The following is a 16,397-nucleotide window of genomic DNA, read 5'->3' on the forward strand; positions in this document are numbered from 1 at the left end:
GACAGCATTTATCCATCGCAGAGTCCATAAAGCGATGCCAACTATTTCGGAGTGATTGATTTGGCCAGTGGATTTACGATCAGACACTTACTAATCACACATCAGCCCGAGGCGACTTTAATGTTTCTTAATTATATTTATTATAATAAAATTTTGTTATTTGTTATTCTTACGATGGTGAAGAAGAAGGTTATTTTTCCTTTTCAACTAACATCTTTTTATATCGTCCATAACTTTTGGGTTATTATATTTTAATATACGTTTTCTCAATATTCTTTTTTATTCGTTGCCATAAAAAGCATGCCTAAGTTATGTTACAACTTTATTTAATTTGTTACATTTCAGTAACGACAGCCGTTTTATGTTTGAAGAGATCGAAGATAAATTTATTAAAAATAATTACATTCTCGGATTTTTAATTAGTGTGATTATTATTTGTATATTTTTTACTTTCAATTCAAAGTGATTATATGGACCAAATATATTTTTTTTATATTATTTACAATTATTTAGACACTCGTAAAGTTCTTTTTTATGGAATAATAAAATCCATTCAGTTTTCTTTCTGTTTCCCAAATATCAAGTATTACTTTCAAGTCTTGCTGATCACTAAATAATATTATTGTGGCCATTAAAACTAATTGGCGAGGACTGCTGGATGTTGTGAATATGAAACGAGCTGCGGGGATAGCTTTGATGGACAAGGTAAACAATAGAAATGTCTATTAGGCTCTCAAACTCAAGACCAAAACCCTTGACAAGGTCATCTGAATTGATTTCACATTGCCTAAAGCGACGGGAATGGCCGGTTGAAAACGATCCAAGTTTCGTTTTAATGATGTGCCAGATTCGGGGCTCCTACATGGTTTCATTTACACGACAACTCTTGAGATTGGATCGCTCGATGGATGCCCTTTTATGGCAGAACGGCCCGTTGGCGCGAACTTGCCTGTCATCTGCTACAAATCAGCTGTCATAAGCCTCAGTCGATCCGATCCAAACCATACCGATCTGATCTTAGTTGAGCCAGCATTATTTCGGTGATTTTTACAATCACTTTCAAAAACCTACCTAACAGCCAAACAATCTTTTGATAATGATCATTGCCACTCGGCGAGCGGCAAGGCAGATGATTGCGATTAAGACCAACAGAAGATGCAGTGCTGCCTGTTTTGTCTAGAAAGAAAACTAATGGCTTCCCGGGAAACTAATCAAAAATTTGAAAAAACAGATTATTGCTCAGTTTTTTATGTAAATAATCTTTAATATAACATTAAAAAGAAACTAGGGATTATAAAAATACTTACCCATTATGTAAACTGGTTAAAAGTATATAAAAAAAAACATCTTTTTAAGAAAACAAGCTGAACTGGCTGCTCGGTGAAGTAGTGGCCACCGATTGCCTGGGATTGGGAAATGTACAATTAAAACTCAAGACGGTCGCCATTCACCTGGAGAGAGGTGGATAGGTGAGGTCGGGTTAGGTGGCAACTGCGCTGGCAAACGAGGAGTCATTAGAATGTGCAACGTATTAATCTGCATGGCTATCTTCATCCACCAACCTCCTCTATAACTTACATTCGTTCCCAGGTGGTACAAGCGGCCAAGAAAAAGTTTAACAACTATGCCTCCGAAACGCTGGCCAATATTTCCAAGCGTTTTTGCCACCTGCACGGCCTGCTCCAGGTGGCCGAGCTGCAGGTCATCGAGAAGCTGCGCGAGTCCAGTCTGCCACCACAAGTGGCACTCAACAAAGCACTTGGCACTCTAAATGGCTACGAAACAGTGATCAAGGTGGGAGTGCATATAAAATTAACTCTTATGCTGATTATACAAGTTATCTTCTCAAAATAGCGCTTAAAGCAAGCCCTGGAAAGTGGATCCCAGAACATCACGGGTGTGCCAGACGACATCCCTCTAAAATGGCTGGTTAAACTCATCCACGAACATATCGAAAAGATTCCCACAACTGTGCACGTAAGCAAGATAGAGGAAAATCCTTATCGGTAAGTAAACCTTAAACTCTCTTTCAACAAGAACTATCATTATTTTGATCAATTAGCATGAGCACTAGTCGTTTTATGGATATGACCTACATCCCAGCTTGCGAATTTGTGGATCCCAATATTCAAGTTCGTTTCAAGACAGACTTTGAGGAGTCCGATTGTAGCAGTTCCCAGTCTTCCAGCGGTGGCAAAGAGAATAAACACGAGTCTAACATAATTTTAACCCCGAATTTAATGAAAAAACCAATAGCACAGAGCCAAGAGAGATGCAGCGAAATTTCTTGGAAATCCCACTCCAATCTAAGTTGGTCTACTCAATGAGCTTCCGATTCAGGAATTGAATTTTGTTCAGAATTTCGCGGAATTGGACATTACCAAACCTGAGAGTACATCATCTACTGATGTTGAAGACAACAGCTTTTGGTTTAAAACCTATGCTGAGGTAAAGGTGATCTGCATCAACTCTCCCGAAGATTTCTATGTCCAGGGCATCCATGCTGAAAAGCAAATGCGCAAGAAGATGGAAAAATTTGCACGGACACATAAAGATAGGGGATCCATCCCACTAGCGATCATGGTGGGCACGCACTATATAATTTACCACAGGGATCAGAAGTGCTTCTACCGTGCCAAAGTAAAGCAAAAGCTTGCCAATTGCGACATCTACAAGGTCTTTCTGCCGGATATTGGTCTTTACTTTGACATTCGCAGCGTGGAGTGAGTTTTCTTTAATAGATCAGTAAATTTATTACTTCACTGCAAATTTCTTTTAGCTTTTATGAATTGCCTGAGCGTTTAGCCAAGCTACCGTACTCGGCCGTACACTGCACCCTAAGTGAGCTGGTGCCCAACAATGATAAATCTGAGTGGGGTACTAGAGCCAGCGCATTCCTTAAGCATATAGTGCAAAAGTAAATTTAACCATCTTGAAAATTTAGCAATTATAACATTATGTCTATACTCCACTTCTAGCAAACCCGTGCACTTGATATTGAAGAGAGCTGCTTTTTACGATTCATATGAAGTGGATCTTATTACCAGCAATTACAATACTAATATCTCCATCCACGATTGCTTTTTATACTCTGGCCTGGCACGCTCTCGCTGCGTCCAAGCGTCAGCCATGGGCCATCAATGGCTGCAGCTTGCTCCGAATACGCTGCGCCTGCCCAAGATGACGTTTCAGTGTGGAGATGAGCTGAAGGTCCAGATGTTGAACGTTGGGCATTCGCAGGAGTTCTACGTTACCCGTCAAGACTTAAGGGCAAATCGTTTAAGTCTCCAAAATAATCTGCAGGAAACCATGGATCGCATTAGCCGTAGCCATTTGGAAAACATATTTCTTGGGCAACTTCACCTTGGTTGCGTGCTGCAGTCGGGTGGTCAGTGGAAACGCGCCAGCATCGAAGACGTTCTTGGGAATGGTGAGTTAAGTTTACTTTACCTTATATAATAGTAAATGAGCAATCACATATCATTCTCATTTCAGGTTATGTAGTTGTGCGTCTGGTAGACCATGGTGTTAGCCAAAAAGTTTTCTGGGACCAATTATTCGTGCTGCCTCAGAACTTCTGGCATAAGGAGATGGCTATCAAGTGCTATCTGGCGAATGTGCAAACCCGTGAGGAGCTGTCTTATACCTTAGACCTACTGACCTCGAATCCCAATCTCCACATAGTGGTAATCCTTCCCATCGAGGATGGGATCTATGTGACATTAAATTTAACCCATTTCAAATCGGATACAACAAACGTTGGGGTCCAACTCTTTTCCCAGGGATGCTGTATATCGAGCACGGAGGAGAGTAGTACGATGTTAGGTTCCCTAGATCGATCTTTACGTCTCGATCTGGAGACGTGCAAGTTTTTAGAACGGAAAAAGAGAAAGCTAGGTAAACTTTCTCGATACCAAATGTTCGATAAAAACGAGCAAGATAAGCTAGTTAAAGTCCAGGTTCTTTACGTCCGCCAGCCGGATGAGTTCTATGTGACTCTGCCTAATTTGCAGCCAGCCATCGAGATCTTCCAAAAAGCTGTGCAGAAAGCAGCTGCCGAAATGAACGAGCATATGGTGCCGAAATTTATGTGGAAGGCAGGCGATATGTGCTACATAAATGTGCAGGCCAAAATGGATTCTAAAAAATTATGGCATCGTGGAATTGTGACAGAGGTCAAACCTAACATTAATCGGCAATTGTTTCGCTACCAAGTGCAACTACGGGATTTGGGTGAGGTGGTTGAAGATATGCTCGGCACTTGCCTGGTCGACATTGACGAGGACAACATGCGCATCTCCAACAGAGTCAAACGATGTCGCTTACACGGGATCCGGTCGAACGGTGAAGGATGGTCTGAGGACGCCAATAAATTCTTCTTGGACCAATTGAAGGTCTACGATGATATCCACATGACAGAACACTGTCGTTCGAATAACTCTTTAAACGTCGTTCTTTGGGGCTCACACACTACAATCAGTGAATCCTTTACACCATCTCAAACAAAGTACGTTAATATAAACAAAACCCTTTTGTTAGCCGGTATGGCGGAGAAAGATCTGGATGCCGACGAAGACCAACGGTGGGATCGGAAAATGTCAGCGTTCGCTTACAAGGATCCAAATCAAATGAGTCTAGAGCTTTGCAAACCAATATGGATCAAATTGAATGGATTGATACAACAAAGAACATTAATTCCGTGGAGTTGGGTAGAATGAAAGCCGTCTTCGAGCACAACGAAGATATGCCTCCGTTGGAACTGCTCTATGATTTAGGATTATTTAAGCTAACGACTGGACAGACCTTACCACCATCTGGTTGGACAACTCCTCGTAAGTGTGAGAAGACCATCTTCACTGCATTCGCCACCAATGTGAGCTACGAGTGCTCCATCTACTTGACTTTGGCCAACGATAAGCCCTTCATGGAGCATATGCGCAATCTACTAATGCAAACATACAAGCCACTAATGGAAAAGCAACAGAAGGGCTTCACGTCTTATAGATATGAGGTGGGACAACCGGTGCTGGCCACCTATCACATGGACAACCTAATTTACCGAGGAATAGTGCAGCGCTTAAAGAACAATCACGACGAATACACAGTGTACTATGTGGATTCTGGTAACATGGAGCAGGTAAAAGCAGATGAGATGCTGCCATATGCTCCGTTCCCGGAACTGAGCGCCATGTGTTTTCTGGTAACGATTCACGGTGTTCGATCAAAATGGGGAATGTACAATATTCTGGATAGGAAAACAGTCCATGAGAATGTGTTCATGAAGCTAAGCAATGTCCGTGTGGTGGATTCCCAAGATTTGAGTAGCGGTAAGCTACCCGCATGTCAGATTAAAGTCGGCAATATGGACATAGCCACCATGATGATAGATTGCGGAATATCAGTACCAATTGAAAACCCGTCGTCCAAAAAAAACATGCCTTCCCAAAATGATCTCAATGAGTTTAAAGTGTTTAACGAACTGGATAACCTAGCTTCTGCTCAAATAGAATCATCAGACGACGAAGTACCTTGTACTCAGCGTAAAAACGAAACCATTTCATCGGCTCAGCCACCGCCGACCAAGAAGAAGTATCTCAACAATAGTTACTTTTTTGATGAATTTGATACTTCTGAGGTTGAACTATCCTCAAATCTATCCGATAAGAAAAATAACAAGATAGATGCCAATGTGAATGACAGTCAGATGGAACCCCCAAATTGTTTTGCCGTCGATCAGTTGAAACGTCGTATTGATCTCCGTCAAACGGTAAGGCTATATAAATTAATATTGTAGATTTTATGCCAGTTAATTTTGTAATACACTTTGTTTTTTTTTTTTGAAAGGAAATAATAGACAAGGTCAACTTTTCACCTTTGGATACCTCAACGGAGAGGTCTTACTACGATGGAAGTAGCAGCTTCAAGACACTCCGCCTTCCCAATGGAGTTAATCAATTCAAATGCACCGTAGACAGTGTACTTTCCTCGACTGAACTGCAGATCGCGCCATGTCTCTCAGAGTTTACCAAGCACGACATAAGTCTAATCCAAGAGACGAGTTCTTTGATCAAAGATGCGGAACCGTTAAAGCAACCCAAAGTGGGTGACTTGTGCCTGGCCCAGTACTCGAAGGACAAACAGTGGTACCGCGCTTTGATCAAAGAGGTTTCACACATCGCGTCTCCTCCAACCAGTCATGAAGCCACCGTGTTCTACATCGATTTCCATGACACCGAGAAAGTTTCCGTACAATCATTTGAAAGTGATGCCGAGTCAGTTGTCTATGTTCCCACTGCGATCTTTTCGCGTTAAATTACACGGCTTAAAGAAAAACGATAATTTTGAAGACAAAACGGTGCGCCAGACATTGCAGGCTTGCCTCTGCAAATATCCACTGGTTTTTGCCCAGGTTCACTATTCCCCAAATTATCACACCGACAATTTCGATCTAATCGAAGTAGAGCTTTTTGAGAATAAGCAGAAGAAGAAGCTTGTATACCAATCTCTCTGTGAAAATTTGATGTTACAGAAAAAAACCAGAATGTGACGTGGTTAAGAGATCTGGAAATGCGGACCTGTTATCAAGCCCTAAATAAACATGTATCACAGGGTTATTTTACATTTTAACTTTAATTCTATTTTTCGATAAGCCCAAATTATAACATCCAGTAACTTCGGTTTCTTACCCTCTCTCTTAGAAAAGTCATAAAAAGGCAATAAATGTTTTGTAATTATCCATAAATTGAATTTATTTCCTCCATAGAATGGGATTCTTTCCATTAGTTCTCATTGAAATTTGTATTGTAAGTTGTAAATATTTTAAAATTGTTTTGTTTCCATTTGTTTGTTTTCGTTATTATGATGCATGTATTGCATGTATTGTGAAATTTCATTTATACTTAATGTTGTGTTCACTTAATGCTAGAAATTTTAACTAATTGCTGCATTAAACCATTGAAACAATCCTTTAAAATAGCCTAGAGAAGTTGCAACTACTATAAATCAAAAATATGCTACATACATCGAAATTGTTTGTTTATCCAATATGACAGTTGTGTTCGCTTACGTTCGATTGCTGGCAGAGAGATGTATCTCTTTAATTAGAAAAATACAAATTATATAACAAGTTGTTAGATGGGTGGTGTTCGTTTTCTGTGTATGTGTCCTTCGCTTAGAATGTTCTCAAGTTTTGGAAAAACTCGAAAGTTTAAAAACCAATTTCGGCTAACTTAAATTAACTAGCATGCTTTCCTATGCACATATACTCGTAATTTATATAAATGAATAAAACTTAATGCGAACTAAACTACAGAAATGAAAAGTATCGCGGCATATAGTAATTAATCGATGTATATTGCACTGAACTAGGTATGCCATTTTACTAAAGTGAGTTTAAAACTAAAACCTAAACGGGATTAAAGCGGTTGACGCGAATTACAATTCGAATCGGGAGGAAGAGAATGGGGAAACACTTTCACATTTAGCTACGTTCTTAAACCACATCCAAAATGTAAGATTAGTAAAATGTAATTATTGTGATAATTGTTTCTTGTTTGCTTATTCAACAAGAGTTGGCAATCGCATATGTAAACTAAATATATAGTTTATTATGTAATACTAATTTGTTGTTTTGTTTTGTTTTTTGTTGTTTTAACCACAGACACACACAGTACACACAGAGAAGAGTCATGAACAACTACCTAGGTAATGATTATATTAAACTTTAGTTCGAATGCGAAGCCCTTTGTTACCGAGCACCCTTAGGCCTCCACGGTGAAGGGATCGCGCGAATGGTGAATCTTCAGATGCTTGTTATGGTTGGTCTTCGTAGTGGAGCTTTTGCCACAGATACTGCAGGTGAATGGCCGCTCCCCGGTATGCATCCGCCTGTGCTCGATCAGATAGTAGTGCCGATGGAAGGACTTGTCGCACTGGTCGCAGGTGAATTTCTTGGTACCGTGATGCTCGCGACGGTGCCTCATATAGTTGTACTTGCGTATGAACTTGCAGCCGCAATACTCACATGTATACGGCTTGATCTGCTTGTGCGCATTGATGTGGTTTTTGAAGTCCAGCTCTCTCACGAACGCCTTTGGGCAGTATTCGCACTTAAAGGGTTTGGCCGTCCGGTTAGCATGCACCCAAGAGTGGATCTTGAGATTCCATTTGGTAGAAAAGCTCTTGCTACAAATGGCGCAGTCGTATTGAGGCTCCGTCGAATGCGTCGCCATATGCGCCTTGATGGACGTCTTAGCGAAGATCTGCTTGCACATAGGACACTCCATCGGTTCAGCATAGTCGAACTTATCAGAGTGTGCCAACCTTATGTGGCGGCGTAGTGAGTTGGCGTGTACAAACCGATCGCAGCAGTAGGGACAGCACTTGGGCTTCAGGTCATGCGTCTCCTTGTGCCACAGGAAGCGTGCCTTCGACGGCAAAACCTCGCCGCAATGACACACATACTCCTTTTTGCGCACCATCATCTTTGTGTGCCGCTTGCGGTGTTGCGTCAGATTGGAATAGCGTTTGAATTTTTTTCCTGTAATTAATATGAAGGATCAATTAGAAAGTGTTTCTTGACCCATCTTAAAATTATATAAGTAATGCACTGAACTTACCGCATATCTTGCACTTGAGAGGCGTTTGTCCCGTGTGCATTCGCATGTGCTCGACGAGTGCGCTGCGCACTACAAATTTCTTGTCGCAGACATAGCAACCGAACTCCTTCCAGCCCAAATGCCGCTTTAGATGCAATGAAAAGTTTTTCCAGCGATAGAACTTCTTTCCGCATGTAAAACACTCAGCCGGATGTTCGGTAAGATGGGCATCGTAAAGCTTTACGGACGGGAAGTCGGTGCGGCAGACGTAGCACAGAAAGATGGACTTTTCCATAGCTTTCTGCTCCAGTTCGCTGAGATTGTTGCGCTCCTGTCCGAGTTTAGATTCGTTGTAGGCGATTAGCATACGATACAAAGCTGCTAGCTTAGCAGCCGGAGTTGTCATAGCCAGTGGTGGTAGCGTAGGCTTCTCATCCAGCTGGCTGGGTGGCTTAATGTCACCATCTACATCTCCATCGCCGTCACCACCGATGCCCAGCAGCTCAGAGTCCTTGACATCCGCCAGTAATTCAGAATGAGCGTGCATATGCTCAACATCGTGTTTTTCCTGGCACTGTTCTTGCTTTATCTTGACAATGCCATCCTTAGAATCTTCATGCATAGCGTCGCCTCCCTGTAAAATCATCTGTTGCTGCTGTGGTGGCAACATGGAGGCGTTTACTTGTGGCTGAGTGCAGATGAGTCGGCGGTTTTGTCGCACGTAGTTGTGCTCGCCAATCATGTGCGCATTACGCTCTTTAAGCTTTTCAAAGATCGCTTCGCAGTGTGGACACTTGTAGAGCTTGCGGCGCTGCGGTTTCCGCTGGGCGAGAACAGCCGCCTCCGCTGCCGCTTCTGCGGCAGCCCGCGATGTCGAAGCTATTGGTGGACCCGCCAGCAAAGCCGACGACGTTGAAGCGGAGGAGGTGGCCGCGGTTGGGATGACATCAGTCAGTTGACTCTTTCTCGAGCTCGATGATGCCTCATCATCAACAGCATTAAAGTCGAAACTGTAAGAATTAAAGAAATTAACAGAAGTTAGAATTAATAGCCTTTATTTTTTAGGTATTTTACTTTTAATAACCACGTCAATGATAATTAAATAATGTGGTACCTAAAACCACTTGTCTTACCGTTTTTGTTCCCTCTGTTGGCCGCTTAAGTCCTGAATCTGGTAGTAATCCTGCCGCCAGTCTGGGTTATAGCCGCCAGAAAACTGGTTCCTGAAATACCGCTGCGAAATATCCCCATAAACCTGCAAACAAAATAAATATTATTATTGGTTGAAGACAAAAACAGAATATTAAATATATCTTACGGAATCGCTCCACGAGTTTTCGATGTCGCAGTTGCTTTCCTGTTCGGAAATTTCACCCTTGGCCGGCATCTTCTCATCTGTGCGGATATTCAGGCCACCAACTAAACTGCTTTCTGTGCCGGCGCCAGCAAATGAAGACGACGTGGTGGATGCAGAGGCCGAGGGCAGGTTGCTACTACTGCTCAATTGTTCCCGCTTGCAAGTGTCCAGGTCCAGATATTTTGCATCCTCATCCAGGGCTACGCTACAGCAATCAACGGCCGCTAGAGCGGCGTTAAAATTGGTGGGCTGATGGCTAACCACATCCTGGCTCTGATTAGAAGGTGTGGCTGTTCCTGATTCCGCACCACCCTGGTTCTGGGGATCGTGCTCCTGCTCCTGCTGATACCATGATTGCAGCGACTGGGTCTTGGCAACGCGGAATGTTGCATTCATCGAGTCGTGGTCCATTGAATTGCTGGACGACGAAGCCAACGTGGCCGCATTGGTGGCATCGCTAACACCGTGCTGTTGCTGCTGCTGATGATGATGCTGCTGCCTGGAGAAGGAATTAAAGTAGGTGGCTGTCGTGGCCGTTGTTGTGGTCTGATGGTACAGAAAGTTAAAATCCGGCGGCTGCAGCGTGGCCTGCACCTGGGCCGCTGAGGAGGTGTAGGAAGACGACGAGGATATCACAATCTCATCCACATCCATATTGTTGTCCGGCAGGATGTACTCCTCTCCCGGCTTGGCCGGTCCTTTAGGACAGCTGTTACTGCTACTAGCGAAAACTGATCCCGCCGAGGGAAATCCCGCACTGGCATTTACTACGAACGTGGTGCTGGAAGCAGCAAGTGGTGGCGGCTGCTTTGAGTTTGCAAACTCCAACAGTACACGGGCATCGTCATCGTTCACCGCCGAGTGGTGATTTAGCTGTTTACGACTGGTGGTAAGGTGTTTCTCGAGAATGCTACTACTACTGCTCGGCCCTGGGGCCTCCACGGTCTCACTCTTCACCTGAACCAGATCTCTTGATATGGATGGGTTGCTGCTGGAGGAAGATGGGGTGTCAGTCTTTTTCGTTGTCGTTGCTGTCGCTGGTGCTGTTGCTTTTGGTTTGATGACTAATTTCTTGGGGCCGCGTTGTTGGGCGGGGATGGAGAAGCGTTGCGGTAGCAATGTGGTGTTGGGCTCCACCTCGACTTTCATGGTCGGCGGCTGATTGAGATCCTCCGTAGCAACTCCAGTCGCCGTTGCCGAAGTCGTCGCAGTAGCCGTGCTTGCCATGCGAATTACGCTGGTGGTACCGTGCTCCAAGCTGGGCTTCTGCTCCAGTTCGGCAGGAACTGTAACTGCCACATTGTCGTAGTCGTCCAAAGGCTCCTCCTTCTCCACCTTGACGAGTGGTATGGGAGCCACAGCTGCAAACGGTCGACCTGCTCCAATACGACTGGAGGCCACGATGTTACCCATCAAATCGAGATACTCATTCATATTGAGGGGTACATCGCTGAGCACTGTAATTCGATTCTTCTTGGACTTTGTAGTGGCGGTGGAGTTTGAATTGGAGGCGGAGTTGGAAGCGGAATTGGAATGATTATCGGCCAGATTAGTGGAGGAGGAAGCGAAAGCACCACCAGTGCTAGTAGAAGGACCTGTGCTTAGTGGAGGCGGTAAAGATGCCGCCGTATTTGGCTGCTCCTGCTTACGCTCTCTTTCTAGCTCACTCTCACACCCGCTGCTGAGGCTCATGAACTCCTCCTCATCCGAGACGCGCTTGGAACTTCGCTTTGGCTTGGTCTTTCGTGCCTTTTTCGTTGTCTTGCTCATATTACGACTGCGGCTATTTTCCTCCCGCTCATCATCCCCGTCTTCCTCCTCCGGCGGTGCTTCATGGTCATCCTCTTCCTCTTCATCTTCTTCATCGTCCTCATCGTCATCGTGTATATGCAGGACACTCGGCGGGGATTGATAAATGCGCTCGATAACAGAGAACTCACCGTCTTCCTTTTCCACACACTCCACTATATGCTTTGGCGTCTCCTGGACAATGAAGTCACCATTTTCACGCTCCAGATAGTGTGCCACAGGGGATTCCGCAAACCGCAGGACCGATGACGACGCGGTGGAAGATGCCGGTGATGCGCAGGCCGCAGCAGCCGCAGCATTAAGCAGCGCTCCAAAAGGAGAGTTTGTCTGACGATTCGCACGAAGAGCAGGTGCCGATGTGGAGGGGTTGTTGGAGGAACTGCAGCTACTGCTGACACCTGATCCATAGGCCTGCAAACTCGGTGGCTGTTGTTGATGCTGTAATCTAGCGGAGGATGATGAGGCCAGATGCAGATTCTGGTGTTGCTGCTGCTGGTGAGGATGTTGATGATGCTGACTCTGATTCTGCTGATGCTGCACTAAATTGTGAATCTGCGCCTGATGCTGTGCTGGTGGCGGTGGTGGGGGATTCAAGAATACTTCCGAATGCGTCTTATTGGGCTGCTTGCTAGCTGCAGACGCAAGTGAATTGGAAGCCGCTGTTGACGTCGTAGGTGGTGCCAGGGCTAGGTTATGTTGCATGGCCACGTTTTGAGGCTGTGGCGGCTGCTTGTTTTGGTTGTGCTGAGATCGTATTTGACTGATGGCGGCTCCATAGGCGGGAGGTGGTTTCTGATGCGATTGCTGCTGCGATTGTTGCGGTGGAGCAACCGTCGGTTGTTGCTGCTGCTGTTGCTGCGTAAAAAGCTGAAAGGAAATATCAATTGTAGATTAAAAAATAACAATTTAAAAGAATCCGTTCTTGGATAGACAAGTTTGGGTTTAGTAAAGTGTTAAGTCTTAAAAATCTTGGTATGGATATCATGAAATTGGAACTGATACTATTTAAACTCTAACTACTACTACTAGCTTTAATTCACTGAAAAATGTGTTCCGGAAAAAAATTAATATATCTAACCAAACAGAACTGGAATGCGAATAATTTCGATGTGGGTTTTAAAAAATGGTTTGCATTCATTAGGGAGAGTGAATAAGCATCTGCAACTAACCTGCAACGGCGGAGGTGGGGGCAAAGCTGTGGCGTAGTTAAACTTCATAGCAGGCTGCTGCTGCTGTTGTTGCTGCTGTTGTTGTTGCTGCTGCGGGGGTTGCTGTTGATGTGTAAAGTGAGCCTGCTGCTGATGGCTAGCGAGGAAGTGCTGCTGAGGCACCTGTGGTATCACCAGCGTTGCTGCCGAGGCGGTGACACCACGACCAAAGCCCGCTGTCTGTGGCTGCTGCTGCTGGTTGAAGCGATAATCCGGGGTGACCTGCGATGGCTGGTACAAAGTGGACACGCTGCTTGTGGTGGGATGTGCGGATGTGTTGGCTCGCGCCTCAGTCGTGGGCGGTGAGCATTTCAGTGTTTTCATCGGTGGATTGCTCGGTTTGCTGTTGTTGCTGCTGCTGCTTGTGGAGGGGGAGGTGGGTGTAGAGCTTGTTGTGGAAGAGGCGGCTCCATTGGAGCAGGCTGCCACGAGAGAGGAGGAGAGCGGTGGCGGTACTGATGGCACCACAGGCGCCGCTGCTGGCGGTGGGGCTGCTGTTGCTGCTGATATGGTATTGGCCACAACTGGTTTAACATCTCCACCAGAAGGCGGTGATAACACGGCTGGTTTCTCATCGACCACACTTGCTTCGCCACTACTAGATCCTCCTCCAGTTCCTCCTGATAGCATGGCAGCAGCAAGCGCACTGCCCATGCTATTGCCGCCGCTACCGACTATCGTCATCTGCACCAGCGCCTTGATCACCTGTTCCTTGGGATGGGTCTCCAAGTGATCGGAGAGATTCATTCCCGCATGCAGGTACAAAGTGCACACGGGGCATTGGACACTATTGTCAACCATGATGACGGCTTTAGATTGTTTTATCTGTGGCTATTCTGTTCCTGCTACTGCCCACTGGCTTCTCCTGCTCTCTGGGAGCCTGGTTTCTAGCTTTCTAGTGCGACGGATTGCTGGCTTGGTTGCCCCTTAGAGTCATAAAACTACGTGTCCTCTTGGTTTGGCGTCCATCTTGCTCAATCCTCTGATTCGACACGGGTGAGCTGCAATAAAGAAAGAAAGAATGTCAGAATATTCATGCCACAAGTATCGGTACCAGGCCCTTGCGCTTAATCTGCGCTCCGATATCAGCGCCTTTGGTAAGACGATACTCGATATGCGAAGAATGTGCCGTCCGGCGATCCAACGGATCGGTTATCCGAGGAATGCGTGCAGCGTAATCTTAACAAACGTGGGTTACCCGGAATAACTGAACTTTATGACGAGAAAGGAGAGTTCTTGGCATTATAATTAGAAAAGGGTTTAAAAATACTTAATAGCTAATCGCAATATTAGAAACCTCTTCAAAGTTAATACAGCTTCTTTCTGCTTAAAAACAACACTTGAAAAATAAACACAAAAAAGGTATTAAAATTACTTTGTAGTGGCTGAGTGCCTCTTTTGAAATCACCAAAAAAGTCGATTACGGCAAGCAAGGAAACAGAAAGAGTTTGAATACAGGGTCTAAGTGAACACTTTTGAACCACGATCAACAGTTGAGTTATGCGTTTGTAATAGTTTCATAAACAAAGATTGTTTACTACTCAGTATAAACGCTAAGAAAAAATCAAGAAGTAGTGTTTCACTTTCAAATGTATCCTTAAAACCTATTATATTAAGAATTTCTAGTTTATCGCCAAACAATTTGTAAGGGAACTAGTTTATTGTATTATTTAAAATATTTACGAATTTAAACCTTAGGATTTTATAGATAAAATATATATTAACAAATAAGAAGGCAGACTAAAAACGATTCTCTTAATTCCTTAGAACAATCTTAATTTGTTGTTTTTTGAGTTTTTAATCTTAAAGGAACCACACAAGAATTTTGGTATCAACGAGAGATCAAAAGGACTTGATTGGAAAAGAAGAGGTGTGAGCAATGAGCAGTGGGAGCAGGGGACTTGGAATGCCGGTCGCAGATGTGTCAGACAACTTCTGGAGCAGCTTTTTTCGCTCGGGGAGCCAGAGTCGCAGGAAGAAACGGAATCAGAATCGGAAAAAGAGGCAACGACCCAGCCACTGACGAGTTATTGGCCGTTCCACAGCTTTTTCTTCTTCTTTTTGCCTGCCTTTTGCGATAACTTTTGCTTTTATTTATAGTCTGTGTATAGACCAATATTTGCTGTTATTTTTTTGCTTTTTGGGATTTAGCCATCTCTGCAAGGGTTGCTCTTTGTTTTGGGAGCGAAGGACAATGCGAGGGCTGCACATAAACAGCGGCAAACAAATGTCTACGTCTGTTGCTATTGATTTTTCCTTTGCAAAGGTTACACACACCACGCACACACAACACCCACATGAACACACGCACACACAAAGAGAGGCAGCCGAATTAAAAAGAGGAGCACGCAAAGTGCGTAGATGCATTATAAAATATTCCAGTTTGCACAAACTACAATCCCAGCAAACCTTTTTTCCAGTGTGCCTTCGCTTTGTGTATGCGAGTGTGCTTTAATGTCGCTGATCTTGCCACTTATTGTACGATTTTTTTACTGCTTATTATTCACATAATTACAGGCAGACACAATTTTAAAATGCACATATTTCCGCTTTTGTTCGCCAGCCATTGCCATCGATTTCATTTTTCGTTTCGTCCATGAGCGGACGCCAGCTAATTACCAGTATCGATCGAGGAAGAGAGAGAGAGTGAGAGCGGCTGGGAGAGTATCCTTGAAATTGGAATCGAAGTGTGGTGCACCTGCGGCCGCTAGAAGATGGCTGAGGACGAGAAGGAGGAGGACGAACAGGAGCTCCTGGCTCTCTTTTTCTTCTTCTTTTCACTCGTTCAATGACACAGAAATCTTTCCTCTCGTCTTCTGCTTTGTGCGCTCCTTCTTCCAATATACAAGCGAGCTTTTTTATATGTGCGAGTGCGACTGCGAGGCCATCGCTGCGTTTATCTCCCTCTGCCCGTGTATGTGTGTGAGTGCGGTTGTGTGTGTTGGAGTGCGTGTGGCTACACACAAAGTAAAATTTTCAAGCACGTTTTTCATGCACTTTGGGCCGTTTATTCACTGCTACCGCATAGAAATTGTATTAACGCCACTTTCATCTGCACTTTGATGTGCAATTTTTCAAATTTTATGCACTTTTCACTATCAAAAACCGTTTAAATCGTTTTCACCTTGCGACAAGAAAAATTACAACACCAGGCGTTGGAGTGCTGCAAAACGTATGCGGGCATATCGGAATTTGCCAACACTACCGTATTTTGAACAGTTATGTCAATTCCTCTTTTTTCCCGTCAAATCTAGCCTCTTTCACGATCGACTTTGGGAAAATTTTTTAGTTTTGATAATCAGCTATATTCTATATCGCAAATTATTCCCAGAACCAAAAAATTTATGTTAAGTTACTGACAAGTAGAACCAAAGCTTAAAACTTAAAAGACGCAACAGCATTTTATGAATACCTTTTATTATTAAC

At 44.1% G+C, this 16,397-nt stretch overlaps 2 protein-coding genes across 3 annotated transcripts in view; one reads left to right on the forward strand and one right to left on the reverse strand.

Annotated features, from left to right (window-relative positions):
* The window catches only part of LOC108116806, a 56,872-nt gene extending 50,144 nt beyond the window's left edge, over positions 1-6,728 (forward strand). Inside the window, 10 exon segments of the mRNA XM_017228853.2 lie at positions 1,591-1,794; positions 1,855-2,006; positions 2,063-2,312; positions 2,314-2,723; positions 2,780-2,917; positions 2,979-3,430; positions 3,496-4,581; positions 4,584-5,767; positions 5,845-6,246; positions 6,248-6,728. Coding sequence (XP_017084342.2) covers positions 1,591-1,794; positions 1,855-2,006; positions 2,063-2,312; positions 2,314-2,723; positions 2,780-2,917; positions 2,979-3,430; positions 3,496-4,581; positions 4,584-5,767; positions 5,845-6,246; positions 6,248-6,547 — 4,578 coding nt within the window. The 3' untranslated portion in view covers positions 6,548-6,728.
* LOC108116885 lies at positions 6,722-16,153 on the reverse strand. 2 transcript variants are annotated; one of them, XM_017228983.2, is made up of 6 exons: positions 15,591-16,153; positions 12,933-13,972; positions 9,916-12,630; positions 9,731-9,852; positions 8,619-9,607; positions 6,722-8,539 (listed from the first exon to the last, which is right to left on the reverse strand). In XM_017228983.2, the coding sequence occupies exons 2-6, from the start codon at positions 13,770-13,772 to the stop codon at positions 7,761-7,763; spliced, it is 5,445 nt and encodes a 1,814-aa protein (XP_017084472.2). In that variant the 5' UTR covers positions 13,773-13,972; positions 15,591-16,153; the 3' UTR covers positions 6,722-7,760. The 2 variants fall into 2 exon arrangements, with proteins under 2 accessions (XP_017084472.2, XP_017084473.2); XM_017228984.2 differs by having other exon boundaries at positions 16,096-16,143.
* Between the last annotated feature and the right edge of the window lie 244 nt (positions 16,154-16,397).

This window comes from Drosophila eugracilis, unplaced genomic scaffold (genome assembly GCF_018153835.1).
Source record: "Drosophila eugracilis isolate 14026-0451.02 unplaced genomic scaffold, ASM1815383v1 contig_415, whole genome shotgun sequence".
In the NCBI taxonomy this organism is placed as follows: Eukaryota; Metazoa; Arthropoda; class Insecta; order Diptera; family Drosophilidae; genus Drosophila; species Drosophila eugracilis.